Below are 17,941 nucleotides of genomic sequence, written 5' to 3' on the forward strand. Positions count from 1 at the left end.
GACAGAAAAATGTTGGATAAGCTATTTTTATAAGCATCTTTTTATTTGGTAAACTAGATATTAAATTTCATTAGAAAATATATTATGTAGTGTTGACTTTTAAAAAAAATAACTCATGTTTCACTTATTTTGGCCCAAAATCATCCTGTTTTCGATCGCCTGATCACCAGCTTTTGAAGTTTGGAAGGCATGTGTTTTTAAAGATTGGCGAGGCATACACCTGTTTAATTCAATAACAATGTTTAACTGGGTTATCTATTACTTCTATCCATTTTTCAGTAAGTTGATTTTATTTTGTTCTTTTGATTTATATTTGTATACATGAAAAACTCCATATTGCCATTCTTTACTCTCTTAGGGCAAAGCTGAGGCCATTTATTTTTCAAAAACAACTTACGCCAACCTAACCCTTTGTGGCATTATTACAACTTAACTTATAAGTGTGGTGGCCAAATGTACTTTTCATTGCTCTATAACTCATCCATGACATCTTTTTCTGTTCTATTAAACTGACCAGCTCTGTATTCACCTTCCCTTTGTCACCTGCCCAGTTAACGGTTTATCTTAAACTGTTATAGTCCTGTTTCCTGAAATTAAAATCCATGCCTTACAACTCATTATCTTTCTTGGTTGTTCAACTACTGTGTGATCAGTCCTGTGATGATCATTCTTCTTAATCATGTTTATTAAGTCAAATAAGTTTTGTAATGGTGTTACTATACTTACCATCTATTATAAAGTTTGATTAAAAAGTTCATTGAATAATCTTATATTCTTTAGCTACAAGATAAAAGAGCAGGGCTTACGATATCTGAAAAATTAAATAACATACAAAATTTTAAAAGCTTCGTTGTGAAAGTCGAAAGTCAGCCAGTGCAATATATTCATTACCCGGAGATGAGGGAAACCCCTGGTGCCGTTTGACACTAAACACATTCTACACATTATACTTGTTACAGTTGAGATGATATTACCAAAAAGTGGTTTCAGATGTTTTGAGGGAAAATTTTCACTTGAAGATGAAGAAAGAAGCAGTTGCCCATCAATGTCATAAAATGATCCACATGACCGTTTGAATTTTTGAAGGGACATCTTTTCATTTGGTTCAGTTAACACCATTTTTGCACAAGGAGAATGAATGCCAAATTTGTTCTACATATATCCACTCAAGATCAAAAAGAGCATGGACTATTCATTTCATCTGAGTTATTCAAGCAAACAATTAGATTCTGCATTTTTAACAATAATTATAACAGGTGATAAGCTTTGGTATATGGATATGACCCATAGCAATAAAATTTATTTGAAGGTCATGCATATTTTGACAAGGGAGGTGGTGTTATCATAATTCATTCCATGGGGTGTCGCTCTCAGTGCCACCTCTTACCAATGTTTTAAAAGGGTTAACAGTTCCATCATAAACAATCCAAGACAGTTCCATCATAAACAATCCAAGAAATTCCTCCTCCATGAAAATCACTTGCAATTTTCATGGAGGAGGAATTTCAATGTGTCATGTCACACTTTACTCATTTTGTGTCAATTTTTGGCTGACAGGCATATTTCTGTCATGGTTCGCCTGCCTGATTTGGTGCCATATGACTATTAGCAATTAAAACAAGACATGAAAGAAAAACCATTTGCATTGATTTTAGAAATCCAGTCAAACATGCACGATGGACTGCCTAATAGCATTCAAAAAAGACTTATAAAAATGTTTTGATCAGTGGCAGGCTTGATGGAAAAAGTGTGTAGTTCACAAGAATTTTATTGACAAAATATTAACAATGTAAACATTTTTCAGTGAAAATATATATATATATATTTTTTTTTTTTTGCAACTTTCACCAAACTTTTTGATCAGACCTTGTATTTTTCCTTCTTATGCATTTAATTGGATTTTCTTTTTATTATATTTTTGCATTCCTGAATAATATTAGTTCTCTTTCTCACAATATCCTTTTTTTGATCGCTTAATATGCTTTATGCATAAAATCAGTAAAATATGACATTTTTTTTATGATCACTAGCTAATTGATTTGATCAGTGAATTTCATTATTAAATTTTGAAGTTTGATAAAAGTGAAAGCTTATACATAAGTGAATTTAAATATTTATTTCTTCTTAGTTTTAATTGGTTGACTGTTGTCAAAAGTGAAACCAGAATTTAAAAAAACTTAATTGATTCCTCTTTTTTTTTTTTTTTTAAAGCAATATTATCATCTACATCCATTTTTGTATCATTTAATTTGATTTCATCAACTTATGAATTTTGCCATTTTGAATTTGTGGTGTTCAGTTTATAGTTTTATTGTGAGTTTCAGCTTTTTTATAGACTGCCAGGCCTAGCATGGTTGCTGTGTTCATTGATCCTTGTTTGTAATTTTCTTAAGTTTCTGCCCTGTTGGGCAGAAATGTAAGAAAATTTATGAACGGGGAATTAAGGATACTCACACCTAAAACTTTAAATACACACATACTTCTAAACAGTTAGTACTTGGTGAGGCTTATTAACCAAGTTATTAATTGGACCATCCACAACTTTCATAAATCCCCACCCCAAGATACCAGTTCCTCTTCATATTCCATTGCTATTCAGTGGTTATCGATACAATAAATAGAATGGCCAAAAAACACAATGTTGACATTGATTTTCTGGCAATAAAAACTTGAAGCTACTCCTACACCATTCACACCCTCCCCAACAGTTAGGGGATGTCTGGCCTGTGGTCTTTTGGAATGAATTACCAAACAACAATGTATTATTGGGCTCACATTATGAATTTTCATGATATGATGATGTCTCTAGAACATAAAGGGGGTTCCACTGTACTTTTCTTATATTAATATTTCCTGTATCCTTAAGATCTTTAATAATAAAAAGGATAGTTAAGACCCCTCCACCATTTTAATGGATAATATTTCTAAAGGTATAACACAGGCTGATTATTTAATTTGCAGAATGGACCTATGTTGTTTTTAATCTTTGTTGCTGAGGTCTGCCAGTGCTATCTCATTCAACACTTGCTCATTGATGAGCCCATTCCTAGACACTTTCAGAAGCCATTTCATGATGTCTTTGAAAGTAGTTATTGTGATCACAGATTCTTGACATTCTTTTATGCACTTGTTACAATTTAAAATTTCAGTTTTCTTCCAGTACTTGTCTCTGTAAACCTCTGACCTTTCTCTCACATTTTGAACACATACCATGTCCAACACAATAGCATATAAAATGTTTGGCATATTCTCAAGTATAGTAAATAAATTTGATGAATTTCAGGTGTTGGTTAAGACATCAAAGGCAGATATTGTTGGGATATCAGAGATGTGGTGTCACACTGATATTAGGAATGCAAATTGGAATTTGGGGAGTACAATGCGTACAGAAAGGATAGACAGGATAGGAAGGGAGGAGGTGTTATGCTGTTAATTAAGAAAAACATAAAATCAAAAGAAGTGCATCCAGTTGATTTATAGATGAACAGTGCACCGTTCGGTCAGTTTGGTGTGACATAAGCACTGCGAAAGCAAAAATAAGAGTAGGAGTGTGTTATAGGCCTAATGACTTGAATGAGTACAATGAATAGTTGTACAGAGAAATAGAGTGGGCTAGTAAATCAGAATGTCTTATAATGGGGGATTTTAACTTCCTAGATATTGACTGGAACTTGTGGGTTGGTCACTCACACACTAGTAAGATTTTGGGGATTTATTGGATGATTGTTTTCTGCAGCAGCATGTTCGAGAGGCAATCAGAGAGGGTAATACTCTTGATCTGGTTATTAGCAGTGATCACAGTGTACTGATGTGGGATTTACTTAAAGATATAATTACCATCAGGAGTAAAGGAAAGGGTTTTTGCTTCCATAACAGTGAGTACAGTGGTCTCAGACAGTTTTTAAATTCTGTACAGTGGGATCAACTGACAATTTTACCAACAGTAAATTCTAAGTGGGAATCATTCAAGGAATTAATCGTGGATGCTACTAAAAGTTTCATACCTATTAAGAAATATTGTTGAAGGTTTAGGCCTAAATGGTTATCAAATGAACTAATGAGACTTGTAACAGAGAAGAAAAATGCATGGGATGCATATAAATTATCAAGCGACTCAAAGCCTTTGGCAGATATAAGCTAGTCTGTAATCAGGTCACAAAGGAGGTTAGGCAGGTGAAGGCAGATTACGAGAAATCTTTGGCAAAAGATGCTAAGGAAAAAAAAAAGCAACAATTTCTTTACTTATATAAACTCTAAAAGGAAGGGGATGAATCTGATTGGTCCACTTGATGTTGATGATCCTGCTCAGATAGCAAACACAAACTGAATGAGTATTTTGCATCTACATTCACACATGAGGAGTTATTAAGGTTTGAAGATGGCACAAGGTTATCAAATTGTAGCAGGGTGCTTAACGATTTTGTAATTACTGAGAGCAAAGTGGAGGAGAAATTGTTGAAGTTAAACATAAGAAAGGGACATGGAGTGGATGGAATCTATCCAGTTATATTAGAGGAGGCGGCAAAGCAACTAAGCAAACCCTTAGCCATAATTATGAGAGCATCCTTGGACTCAGGGGAGGTCCTCACGGACTGGAGATGTGCAAATGTATCACCAAGGGGATCGAAGAGTGACACGAGTAATTACAGACCAGTTAGTTTAACTTCTGTTCCGGGTAAAATAATGGAGTCACTGGTTAAAGATGCATTGCAGGATCATAGACAAGACTCCAGTAATAATTAAGACACAGCATGGGTGTGTTAAAGAGAGGTCTTGTCTGACAAATTTGATAGCATATTATGATGTGGATACAAAGGAACTGGATGCAAAAAATAATTTTGATATATATTTTGATTTCAGGAAAGCTTTTGACACTGTTGCGCATGGAAGACTATTGTACAAATTGGAGCAGAATGGTACTAAGGGTAAGATGCTGCAATGGATTAAACGATCGTTGAGTGGAAGACAAAGTAATTAATGGGTGCTGCTCTTCGTGGACTAATGTTATTAGTGGAGTCCCACAGGGTTCGGTGTTGGGTCCTCTGTTGTTTTGTATATTTATCAATGATATTGATGAAGGTAGATCAGGCTTAGTGTCAAAGTTTGCAGATGACACAAAGGTTGACAGGGTTGTTAATAACAGTAATGACAGTGTGCTAATGCAACAGGATCTAGATAATTTGGGCAGATGGGCTAAGAAGTGGCAACTGAAGTTTAACCTTGACAAATGCAAAGTACTGCATATGGGTAGAAGTAACCCCAGAGAAACGTACCAACTGTGTGGTATTACACTTAAGGTGGTAGAAAATTAAAAAGACCTGGGAGTAATTGTGCATTCAGATATGAAGTTTTCTGAGCAATGCAGACAGGCTGCCAGGGAAGGTTACGGGGTATTGTCAATGATATATAGCAATTTTGCTAGCAAGGAAAAGGAGGTGATTGTCCCTCTGTATAAGGCAATGGTCAGGCCACGCCTTGAGTACTGCGCACAGGTCTGGAGGCCCTCATTTTAGAAAGGATGTAGATTTGCTTGACCGTGTACAGAGAAGGGCAACAAGATTGATGAGGGGAATGAAGGGATCCTCTTACCAAGAGAGGCTTAAGTTCTGCAAATTGCAGTGGCTGGAGACTAGGCTCCTGCACGGTGATCTGATTGAGGTGTATAAGGCCTTGAATGGGTTGAGCACGCTAAATTCTGATGGGATCCTTCCACTTGTTCAGATTACGAACCTAAGAGGGCATAAATTCAAATTAAGAAAAGACAGATGTAGAATAGATGTGTGGAAATTTGCCTTTAGCCAGCGGGTGGTTAATTGCTGGAACAAACTTCCATCTGTCGTTGTGGAAGTTGATAGGTTAAATAAATTTAAGAAGGAACTGGACAGGCATTTGGAGGGAATGGTGTGATTTTTTGGCTGATGCTGCATAAGCTCATACACTTGCTTTCTTGCATCACATGCTGCTACTACTACACTCTCATGCTTTGTACAGTGACACTGTCATTCTGTGTATTTATAATTTTTGCTTTATTAATGGTTAATACAAATGGATTGGAATACTCCAACACTAAATTGCATGACTTCCTTTCTTATATTTTGTATAGCCTGTGGCATGTATTTCAAAGTAACTTGTGTAGATAATCCTAGTTAAGCTGATTCTTTTTTGTACCAGATGTAAGAGGGGTACTGATCTTAAACTAAATATTAGTGCATTATTGGATGAAATTGGGAAACTGAAGTTTTGTTTTAGTGACAACTGGTTTATCAGGGGCTCGGTTATCTAGTAATCTAACACATGATGTAATCCTGGTTCCAACCTTGGGGGAGAGTTGTCAAATGCAGACTGCTCTAGTGCATGAGGATTGGGGGGGGGGGGATTCCTCTCATTGGCAACTGTATTTTAATGCTACATAATGTAAGGTTTTACACTTGTCAAGTAACATATGTGGGTAGGAGCAGCACACGCTTCTTGATTAAACTGGGGTTCGAGCCCGTGATCGCCAAATACGGAGGATGTGGAAAGGTCAGGGAGTGACCATCACATATCCCCAGAGCAATATGGCCTTGGTTGCTAATGCTCTTAAAAACCAAATAACAACAACAGTAACATATGCCAAAATAAAGAGACCCATAGCCTCCTGTTGATAACACTAGCCAACAAAAAAATATTTTTTTCATACCTCAAAATGAAAATATGTGATTCTGGAGGAAATAAATGCACTGATTCCAAAAATCACCATAACAAAGTCTATCACATCTACTGATGTTTAATGTTAAAATAAAGGGATATATACATGTAATGTGAGGGGCTGTTTATATTTAGAGGATAAATTTACAACCCTGAGAACATGTTATGATCAGTTAATACTTGGAAAACCTTACATAGCCTACAGCAATCCTAACCAAAAACACTGTACTCTCTCTTCATATTGTAAATTGTTGCATCAGCAGTTGAACTTAAGAACCATTGGTAGAAGTCTGATTATGTTTATCACGAGAAAAATGAGACCAGAATCAATTGCTAAAATTAAGAGAATTCGCTTATATTTGTTAAAATAAATCAGTATGTCATACATTACTGAATGGATTACACGAAATTGGCATATTTTGATAAAATGTAACTCTCTATATTCAGTAACGGTGACGTAATGTGATTTTCGAAATCTACGTGTAAAAATTGGTTAAAAACAGCATTTAAGTTCTTGGAGGTAAAAATCATGTTAGCTAGTGTAATTCAATTATGTGAGGCCATATTTTACTGACAGACACATTTCACTAATCCTAAAAGGCATATGGGTGGGATTTCTTGAAAAGGTCCCAATGCTTGTCAGTGCACTTGTAGAGATTGGCTAAATGGTATCCTCATATGGGTAGATAGACTTTGATTATACAGCTTCAATTATGTTTGTTGTTTGTTTGTTATTTGGTTTTTAGGAGCATTAGCAACTAAGGTCATATTGCTCTGGGATATGCGGTGGTCATTCCCTGACCTTTCCGCATCCCCCGTATGTGGTGGTGACGGACTCGAACCCCGGTCTAATCAAGAAGCATGTGCTACGCACTGCTGCTCCTTCCCACCTGGCTACGGAGGCGCCAGCTTCAATTATAGGCAATTTAGCCTATAAGTTTCCTCTGTGTGGTAGTTGAGGCCAGTGATGTGGAAAAATTCCAAGGCCTGCTGGATCAGAAATAAAAATCTTGAGTTTTTTTTTTAATGCAGCAGAAGTGTCTAGATTTTTTGTACTATAGGACTAATGCTAATATCATATATTGTGATGAATGTCAGTTTTCAGGAATCAGCATATCTTCATCTATTGGATAAGAACCTTAACTTTTTTTTTCAGTAATGCACACCATCTTGGAGTGAAAAGATTGATGTTCTCTCCCAAAATTGATTATACAAGTTATGTTGGAGATGAATTAAAAGAAAAGGTTGTACATTTAGCTAGTTGTGGTAGTGACCATTTTGTTAGAGTGTATGATATTAGCTGATGTACATAAAATCTCTGATTTAAGATTAAGTGTAATTTATTCTAGTTATGAGAACACAATACCGCATGCACGCACACACATGCATTAACTTATGTTTTCCTTCTTCTGCTTAACAGAAAACAGAGGTGCTGACGTCTTACTTGCTTCATTTTTAGGAACAGAAAAATAAAATCACAGAAGCATGATTGAGTATGTGTTACTACAGGTAAGTGAGTGCCCATAATAACAGTAGATGCTTTAACTGTCCAGAATCACACAATTGGGTGAAGGGATTTCTGCTGTGCAAATCTCAGAAATTTTGTACTGTAAAGAGTAACAAAGTGCCTAATTTCTGTGTTGACCAACTCCATCACATATGTGCACTTTCCATTCATATCGTTTCACTTCTACAACCCTTATACTATTTTCTAAGTTAGTTTCTGTTTGGAACCAGAATAATTTATTTTCATTTCTTACTTTGTGATAAACAAAACTTATGTATTCTATAAATTATCATGCATTAAGAATCTGCAGGTAAAGGTCCCAGTGCATGGCAGTGATCATAGTGTACTAATGTGGAATTTAATTAAAGACATAACTGCTGTCAAAGATAAAGGCTTTTGCTTTCTTAAGGGTGACTGCAATGGGACCAGCCAATGAGGTTACCAAAGCAAATTCTAAATGGGACGCAGTCGGGGAAGTAATTGTAGAAGCTACTAGGCTTAGACCTAAATCGTCACTACTATAGAGTGACGTGCAGAGAAGTAGAATGCATGAGATTAATATAAATTACTCCGTAATCAACTTACAAGTAAAATTAGGCAGCAAAGACTTCTTGCTTATATTAACAGTAGAAGGAATGGCGTAAACCCCATTGGGTTAACTGTTGATGACCCTGCTCAGGTTTCAGAGAAAAACAGGATCAGACATTAAAGACATTTATTTTTTCACAAGTAAAAAACATCATAATAAATCCATTCATTATTTACAGGAAGATCCACAGATTAAGACATAGTAATAAAAGATGAATCAAATGAGTGATGTTTCTAAAATAAGCACTCTTTCGACATTAATGTGAGTGATCTGTGGATCATCATGTAATCTTTACTTGAAATTTTATAAAAAATAATTTTATTGGTTACTTTGATATTAATATAGGTAGTGGAACATTCATTTATAAAAACAAATATATTTACTAATTGTACACTTTGTACTCTTATCACATGATATTTATTACAAGATGCAAAGTATTAAGCTCCACATTATTTAATCCAACTCTGGTGGCATGTGGAAAGTTCATAAAATATATATATATTAGCACAGAATTCTTAACTAAAAATTTAAAAAATAATGGGTATGTCCTGGCAGTTAACATTATTTGTAGGTTACTCATGTGATTTTAATAGTCAAACAGTTTGAAAGTTTTCTTGACTTTTGAACAACAGAAAAACCAGAAAACTTTACATTATTAAAGATGATGTGTACTGAGTTTTTCTCTACCCATTTAAAAAAATAATTTAAAAAAAAAAATCCTAATGCTGTACATACAACATCACTTGCTTTTTACCCCATCATTAAGAATATGTTATTGGAGTACAATTCATTTTTCACAATTAAGTAGAATGTCTTATTTTCAGTATGTACATTATGTACTGCAATATTGTTGTTCCATTTTCCATTACATACTTATTTAAATATGATTGATTTTGGGGTGTACTGTACACTGTTAACAGTGTTAAAACAAATATACAAAAATGTGCAAATCAACGGGTCTTTGGTTTCCTTTCTTATTACCAATTGTCTAAAAAGTAATTTTCTAGTAAACATATTGATACCCATGTGTTTTCCAGAACAGCACAAAGTTGGTTGACATTTTTTCTCTAATTAAAAGCAGAAGTCACTGCTCATATGGGAAGAGGTTCCATGTCCAAAATTTTTAGTGGTCCCCAACCATTTCTCCATTTCGAAAAAATACTAACCAGAGATCAGGCTGAGGACGTTGGAGAAAGCTCTTAGTTAATAGTGAGAGTAGTACAGCGTCTGAAGCTACTGTTGTGAATCAGGTATGGCATCAGGACTGTAAGAGCTATTAGAGAGGCTCCCAGGACATTTATTACCAAAGCTTGTTCCGGTAGATCACTATAACTTGAGCTATTAAAAAAGATAAATATATACATGATAAACTGCTTTCCACATTATCTAAAGACATATCAGCAATGGAATATTCAAATACTACACACTTTACTTTTAAAAAAAAAGTGGCATGGTACTCAATTTATAATACATAGTGGGGGAAAAAAAAAAAAACATTAAGACAACTTATTAATGCATCACTGTGCACATGGGGAATTCAATAGCATTAATATTCTTTACTTCACAATTTTATAGGATGTTTATAAGGTGTATAACACAACTGTAATTGTAATCTTGATCTCAACATTATTTTCATCTGTTTCACTAGTCCTAATTTCTGTTTTATGCTTTTGAATAACAGAGGCTAAACTGTTCGGCCAACAAAGTATTGGTGAAATAATGCAAGGAAACAGAGCTTTTACAGCAAATTTCTGTATATATGATCTGCAGCAATCTTTTCTTTTCTTTCTTATCGGACAATAAGTAAAGATGCCATCAGTATTCAGTTTACCTAACGTTTTTAAAGCTTTATATACGTTAATTAGGTCACCACACAGATGCCTAGTTCAAAACTCTGCGGTAGGAATAGTTCTCTTCCTCCTGCAGAACAGGTTAGCCAGGCAAATTATATAATAATATAAATATGAACATTGGCCTTGTTAATTTTCGTTTCAGCAATTTGGTATGCAAATTTTGTAATCCAGCAAATGGACATTTATCATGATACATGTGCATCATGCTGTTAGTAATGACAACAACTGCTGATGATCAACTGACAGATCTGTGACAGTTGAACTCAGTGTACCATCTGAACAGTTTGTACATGGACATATTATATATTTAAACACTACTGTAAGTTATTTCATATGATAACATGTAGCTTTCAAGAAGATCCTTATACCATGTTGCTCCCAAAAAAAGAAGAGCTGTCTATATTCACAAGATTATTTAACATTGGGATCTTTTTCTTTGCCTAGCAATGAATGAATTCCACTATGAAACCATCAAAAAATTAGCATAACTATTAGCAGCGGTAAATGATGCAAGAAAGCAAGCTTAAACAGCATCAGCCAAAAAATAAACATCTCATTTCATCTATTCATTCCCTCCAATAATTTGTCTATTAGCTCTTCCTTGAATTTATTTAAGCTTCCACAACAGGAAATTTGTTTCAGCAATCAGCCACTGGCTAAAGGCAAACTTCAACAAATCTATTCTGCAACCATCCTTCCTCAATTTGAATTTGAGCCCCCTCATTGTGTGTAATCTGAGCAAGAGGAAGAATCCCATCAGCATTGAGCTTGCTAAATCCATTCAAAGCCTTAAACACCTCTATCAGATCACCTTCCTGGTACCTATTCTCCAGACACTGCAGTTTTTGGAACTGAAGCCTTTCTTTGTATGAGCACTCCTTTGTTCCCCCTCACCAATCTCACTGCCCTTCCCTGTACTCATTCCAATAGCTCTATATCCTTCCTAAAATTAGGTCTTCAGACCTGTATGCAGTACTCACAGTTATGGCCTGACCATTGCCTCATACAATGAGATAAAAATCACCTTATCCCTGCTAGCAAAATTCCTGTATATCATTGACAAAGGCCTATGAGCTGGCCTGGTATTCTGTCTACACTGCCCAGTGAACTTCATATCCAACTGTTCAATTACTCCTAGGTATTTTTTATTTTTCCATTACTCTGGGGTTACTGCTACCCATGTGCAGTAACCCCAGCTAAACTTTAATTGCTGTTTCTCAGCCCATCTGCCTAACTTTTCTAGATCCTTTTGCAATAACATGCCATCATTTCTGTCATTAACCACCCTTCCACCATCTAGAAACTTCAACATTAAGCCTGATTTGCCTCTCTCAGCCTTGTGTTATTTGGAATTACAAGAATAGAAAATGGGATGATCTGATATTATTCTTGCAAGATGAAATACTTTTTACATATTCCATTGTAAAGTCGTCCCTCATCTAAACAAAGGTTGATGACATAGGGCAGATATCATCCTTTAAGGGCACAAAGGGTGATATTGTTGTACACGTTGGCACTAATGATATTAAGAGTAGGAGACCGGCAGAATTACTTAACAAGTACAAGACAATGCAGAAAAAAAGCCGTGAGTTAAGGTTGAAGTTGAAAGTGTATGCAATTCTGCCCAGACACAACAGGGAGTATATGATGAGAGCCTTGTCGATCAATTCTGCCCTGGAGAAATTGTGCAAGGCTCAAGGGGTAGAATTTTTCTCAGCCTGGTCTGTGCTTGTTAACAGGAGAGACTGCGTCTACAGAGATGGGATACACTTAAATAGAAAGGGTGCAAGAATATTTGCTGATGCTATCAAGGCAGAGTTAGGTGGGTCTGAAAACTGCTAGCTTGGGGGATACACTGACTAATAGATTAACAGTAGCTGCTGGCAGAGGTAAAAGTGATTCTTGCACTACTTCTTTTGAAATGCAATTGAGCAGCAAGGCAATGGGAATTTCCAGGACTGCTGGGAGTCATAGTGGAACAAGTAAATACATGGGCTGTGTTATGGCAACTAAGACTAGAAACAGGTGCATGTACACCAATGCTAGGAGTATAGTTAATAAATTCGATGAGCTTGAAGTGCTAGTCAAGACATCAAAGGCAGATATTGTTGGGATATCAGACATGGTGTCACACAGACATAAGCAGTGCAGAACAGGAATTTGGGGAGTACAATGTGTACAGAAAAGATAGAGAGGACAGGAAGGGAGGAGGGAGGAGGCTGTTAGTTAAGAAATACATAAAATCTAAGGAAGTGCATCCAATTGATGTGGGTGAACAATGCAATGTTGAGTCTGTTTGCTGTGACATAAGCACCGGGAAAGGAAAAATGAGAGTAGGTGTGCATTATAGGCCTAATGAATCTGATGAGTATAATGAGAAATTGTGCAGAGAAATAGAGTGGGCCAGTAAATCAGAGAGTCTTATAATGGGGGATTTTAATTTCCCGGATATTGACGAATTTGTGGATTGGTCACTCACACACTAGCAAGGCTTTTGTGGATTTATTGAATGATTATTTTCTACAGCAGCATGTTCAGGAGGAAACTAGAGGGAGTAATACTCTTGATCTGATTATCAGTAGTGATTCTTCATGCATCAAGAATCAGTGCCTCCATAGCCAGGTGGGCAGGAGCAGCAGTGTGTACGACATGCTTCTTGATCAGACTGGGGTTCAAGCCCATGACCACCGCATATCCCCGGAGCAATATGGCCTTAGTTGCTAATGCTCTTAAAAAAAAACCAAATAAATAAATAAATAACAATAACAGCATCAAAAATCTGCAGATAAAAGAACCACTAGGTGGCAGTGACTGAGACAACAATTTCTCCTCCACTAACTGAGAGCAAAGTGGAGGAGAAATTGTTGAAGATAAACATAAGAAAGGCACCTGGGGTGGGGGGGGAATGGAATCTATCCAGTTATATTAAAGGAGGCAGCAATGGAAGTAGGCAAACCCTAAGCCATAATTCTGAGAGCTTCTTTGGACTCAGGAGGGATACCCATGGACTGGAGATGTGCGAATATAACCCCAATCCACAAAGGAGGATCAAAGGGAGAGACATAATTACAGACCTGTTAGTTTAACTTCTGTTCCAGGGAAATTATTGGAGGCACTGGTTAAAGATTGCAGGATCATCTAGAAAAGACTTCAGTTATAGCTCGAACACAGCATGGGTTTGTTAAGGGGAAGTCTTTTGTCTGACTAATTTGATTGGATACTATGATGTAGTCACAAAGGAACTGGATGCAAAGAATAACTTTCATATAACATATATTTGGATCTTACAAACCCTTTGATACTGTTGCACATGGAAGACTGCACACAAATTGGAGCAGCATGGCATTGGAGGCAAATTGCTGCTATGGATAAAGGGATGGTTGAGTGGGAGAAGACAGAGTGGTAATCAATGGACACTGCTCTTCGTGGAGTTCCCCGGGGTTCAGTGTTGGATCCATTGTAGTTTTCTGTATTTATAAATGATATTGATGATGGTATATCAGGCTTAATGTCCAAGTTTGCAGACGATACGAAGGTTGGAAGGTTGTTAATGACAGTACACTGCTGCAACAGGATCTAGAAAAGTTGAGCAGATGGGCTGAGAGGTGGCAAATGAAGTTTAACATTGACAAATGTAAAGTACTACATATGGGAAGTAGTAATCCCAGAGTAATGTATCAACTCTGTGGTACCACACTGACAGTAGTAGAGAATGAAAAGGAACTGTGGGTATTTGTGCAGGCAGATATGAAGTTTTCTGAGCAGTGCAAATAGGGTGCCAGAATAGCTCATGGAATCTTGTCAATGATATAGGAATTTTTCTAGCAGGGATAAGGAGGTGATTATTCCCTTGTATAAGGCAATGGTCAGACCACAACTTGAGTACTGTATACAGGTCTGGAGGCCTCGTTTTAAGAAGGATGTAGAGCTGTTGGAATGAGTACAGAGAAGGGCAACAAGATTAGTGAATGGAACAAAGGGTTGCTCTTACGATGAAAGGCTTACATTTTGCAAATTAGAGTGTCTGGAGACTAGGCACCTGTGAGGAGATCTAATTGAGGTGTATGAAGCCTTGATTGGTTTGAGCATGCTCAATGCAGATGGATTTTTCCTCTTGCTCAGAATAATCGCCTGAGAGGGCATAAATTCAAATTGAGGAAAGACGGTTGTAGGATAGACGTGCGGAAGTTTGCCTTTAGCCAGTGGGTGGTTGATTGGTGGAACAAACTTCCATCTGTCGTAGAAGTTGATAGCTTAAATAGATTCAAGGCAGAACTTGATAAACATTTGGAGCGAGTGGACGGGTGAAATAAGGGGGGGTTTGGCTGATGCTATATAAGCTTTTTGCGCTGATGCTATACAGGGCAGAAAGGGGAACTATAGGAAATTTTGGAATTGGTGAAAGACTTGTGGAATTTGCAGAATCTCAAGGATTGTCAGTAATGAACACTTTTTTCAAGAAAAGGGTGGACATGGAAGAGTCCGAATGGATTAACAACTAATGAAATTGACTTCATCCTCACTAACAGAAGATATGATGTTACCGTCCTGAATAAGGTAAATGTTGGAAGTGATCACAGAATGATAAGATGTACACTGATATAGATGTAGGAAAGGAAAGGAAAAAACTGACTCGAGTAAATAATACAAAGGTCTTTAAGATAACAGAAGAGGAGAAAAAGCAGTATGTACTGGAACTTAAGAACAAGTTTCAGCTTCTCCAGACTGCTCAGGACCAAGATATCGATGAGGAATATTACAACTTTCTGAAAGTGATAAAGCCAGAAATCTATAGGGAAAAAGAAATCCAAAGAAGAAAAAATCAGTCAAGAAACACTTGTTATGATGAACCAAAGGTGAAAAATGAAGAGCAAGATAAACACTGACAAGGAGAAAATTGAGTATACTGAGTTATGCAAAGCCATTAGAAAGAGACTCAGAGAGGACATAAGAAGATTTAACACAAGAAAAGTAGAACAAGTATTAAGGGAAAACAAAGGATTTAAATCAGCAGCCATGAGAAGTAATACAGAAAGACAAATGATACTGAAACTGAAGAATAGTGATAGTGTACTTATAAACACCAGAGAAGGAATAATTCAAATAGTAGAAGACTACTATAGAGAATTATACAAGGAGCAAGGGAATGATGCCAGCAGTTACAAATTAGCAATACATACAACATACCTGATGAGGTAGAACATGCATTGAAGAAAATGAAGAATCAGAAAGCCCCGGGGGAAGATGAAGTTACTGTAGAGTTGTTAAAATTGGGAGAAAGAGACATAACACAAAAACTGGCAAGGCTCTTCACAAAGTGTATTAGAAAAGGTGTGACACCTAAGCAGTGGAATAATGCAATCATAGTTTTGATGCATAATAAAGGAGATAAATCAGAAATTGGAAATTATAGACCAATTAGCTTGTTATCCCACATCTACAAGTTGTTCACAAGGGTCATTACTAACAGATTAGAAAGAATACTTGATGAGAATCAGCTGAAAGAGCAAGCTGGCTTTAGGACAAGATTCTCAACTATGGATCACCTTCACGTAATATCACAGCTAATGGAGAAAGCAAATGAATATAAAATACCATTATGTCTGGCATTAGTGGATTATGAAAAGGCATTTGACTCTATACAGCATAAAGCAATGTTTCGGGCACTGGAAAGACAAGGCATAGATACCCTACATATTATGATTTTGAAGAAAATATATGAGAATGCTACCTCTTTTATTAGACTAGACAAAGACAGGAAATTTAAAATCGAGAAAGGAGCTCGACAAGGAGACACTATCTCCGAAGCTGTTTACTGCTGCCCTCGAGGAAGCTTTCAGAAGATTAGACTGGTCGCAGAAAGGAGTCAGTGTGAATGGAGAGTACCTAAACCATTTACGATTTGCAGATGACATTGTGGTCATAAGCCACGATCCCAAAGAATTAGAGGGAAATCTTAATCAGTTATGCACAGTTAGTAAGGATTTTGGACTAAAGATAAATATGGCTAAAACAAAAGTAATGATGAACAAGTATGCCACAGAAAGGGGAATAATGATTGAAGGAGCAGTAATTGAAAAGGTGGAGTCATCTGGGACAAGTTAGTAGCTGTAATAATGATAAATGGCTGGAAGTCACGAGAAGAATAAATTTTGTATGGATAGCATTCAGGAAATATAGTCATATACTGAAGAGCAATATCCCAGTTCGTCTGAAACTGTAAAATAATGAACCAATGTATACTCCCCACCATGACTTATGGAAGAGAAGCTGAGAACTACACAGCGAAGAATGGAACGAATTATATTGGGAATCAGACTGTTATATAAGAAGAGAAACACATGGAGTAGGCAGCAAACTCAAGTAAAGAACATTCTTAACAAAACTAAAGAACTAAAATGGTCTTGGGCAGGACATATAGCTCGAAGACATGAAGACAGATGGACTAAGAAAATAACAGAATGGTACCCAAGAGGAGCTAGAAGAAAACCTGGAAGACAACAATGGAGATGGAAAGATGAAATTCGTGAGTTTGTGGGTAGTAAATGGATGGCCAGTGCTCAAAACAGAAGGAACTGGAAAGTTGCTGGAGAGGACCTGCAGTGGATTGAAAATGGCTGCTCAAAATAAAAATGTAGCATTTCACACTTGGCTTGTATCAAAATCTGCAGCTTCATTTTCTATCTACACTAAATCTCACTACAATTGTTAAACAGTTATTACTTAATCCAAACTCAATTTTGAAAAGGGTAAAGTAGAAAACTTGCTTTTTGTCCAAAATGGTAGTCAAACATTCTCATCCTTTGCAATGCAGTTGGTACAATCTTCTGATGGTTCAATTGCATTCTTGTCTAAAGCAAAGCAACTTACTAGGATCCTATTTTTCTTTTATATCAACGGTCTTTATAAATGACCTCCTGATACCCAATACAATCCACTTAATGCTTCCTGTGGTATTGAAACAAAAGGATATTATAATTCTAAGCAAACTTGATGCTAGATCCTGACTTTGCTATTATTCTGTTTGGCCATTTACACTTTCTTATTCTACTAGTATGTTTCAGTCAGCGTACAAATTTACCTGTATATAGCCAGTTATCACCCTCATTGCTCTTACCTCTACTCTTTCCAAATGCAGAATGCCATCAACTGCCATTTCTTTAACTATCTCAAAACCTTCCATCTTATCAACGATTGCCATTATGGATTCTGTCAGTGTCAATCCACTGGTGATGTACACTGAGTTGGCTTTGCATTAGTAACACCCTTTTGTGTTGGAATGGTCTGGTCTGTAACACTGGTGAA

At 36.4% G+C, this 17,941-nt stretch overlaps 2 protein-coding genes across 2 annotated transcripts in view; one reads left to right on the forward strand and one right to left on the reverse strand.

Moving 5' to 3' along the window:
• Elp2 (elongator complex protein 2) overlaps positions 1-8,014 on the forward strand; it is a 407,540-nt gene extending 399,526 nt beyond the window's left edge. Inside the window, exon 19 of the mRNA XM_090382492.1 lies at positions 7,844-8,014. Within this exon, the coding sequence (XP_090238618.1) occupies positions 7,844-7,991 (148 nt within the window). The 3' untranslated portion in view covers positions 7,992-8,014. The remainder of the gene's footprint in view (positions 1-7,843) is intronic.
• A 1,074-nt stretch (positions 8,015-9,088) lies between these two features.
• The window catches only part of nemy (cytochrome b561 family member no extended memory), a 249,925-nt gene continuing 241,072 nt past the window's right edge, over positions 9,089-17,941 (reverse strand). Inside the window, exon 5 of the mRNA XM_090374583.1 lies at positions 9,089-10,121. Within this exon, the coding sequence (XP_090230709.1) occupies positions 9,983-10,121 (139 nt within the window). The 3' untranslated portion in view covers positions 9,089-9,982. The remainder of the gene's footprint in view (positions 10,122-17,941) is intronic.

The sequence above is a fragment of the Mastigoproctus giganteus genome, chromosome 1, assembly GCF_048544385.1.
Source record: "Mastigoproctus giganteus isolate SK-2022 chromosome 1, ASM4854438v1, whole genome shotgun sequence".
NCBI lineage: Eukaryota > Metazoa > Arthropoda > Arachnida > Uropygi > Thelyphonidae > Mastigoproctus > Mastigoproctus giganteus.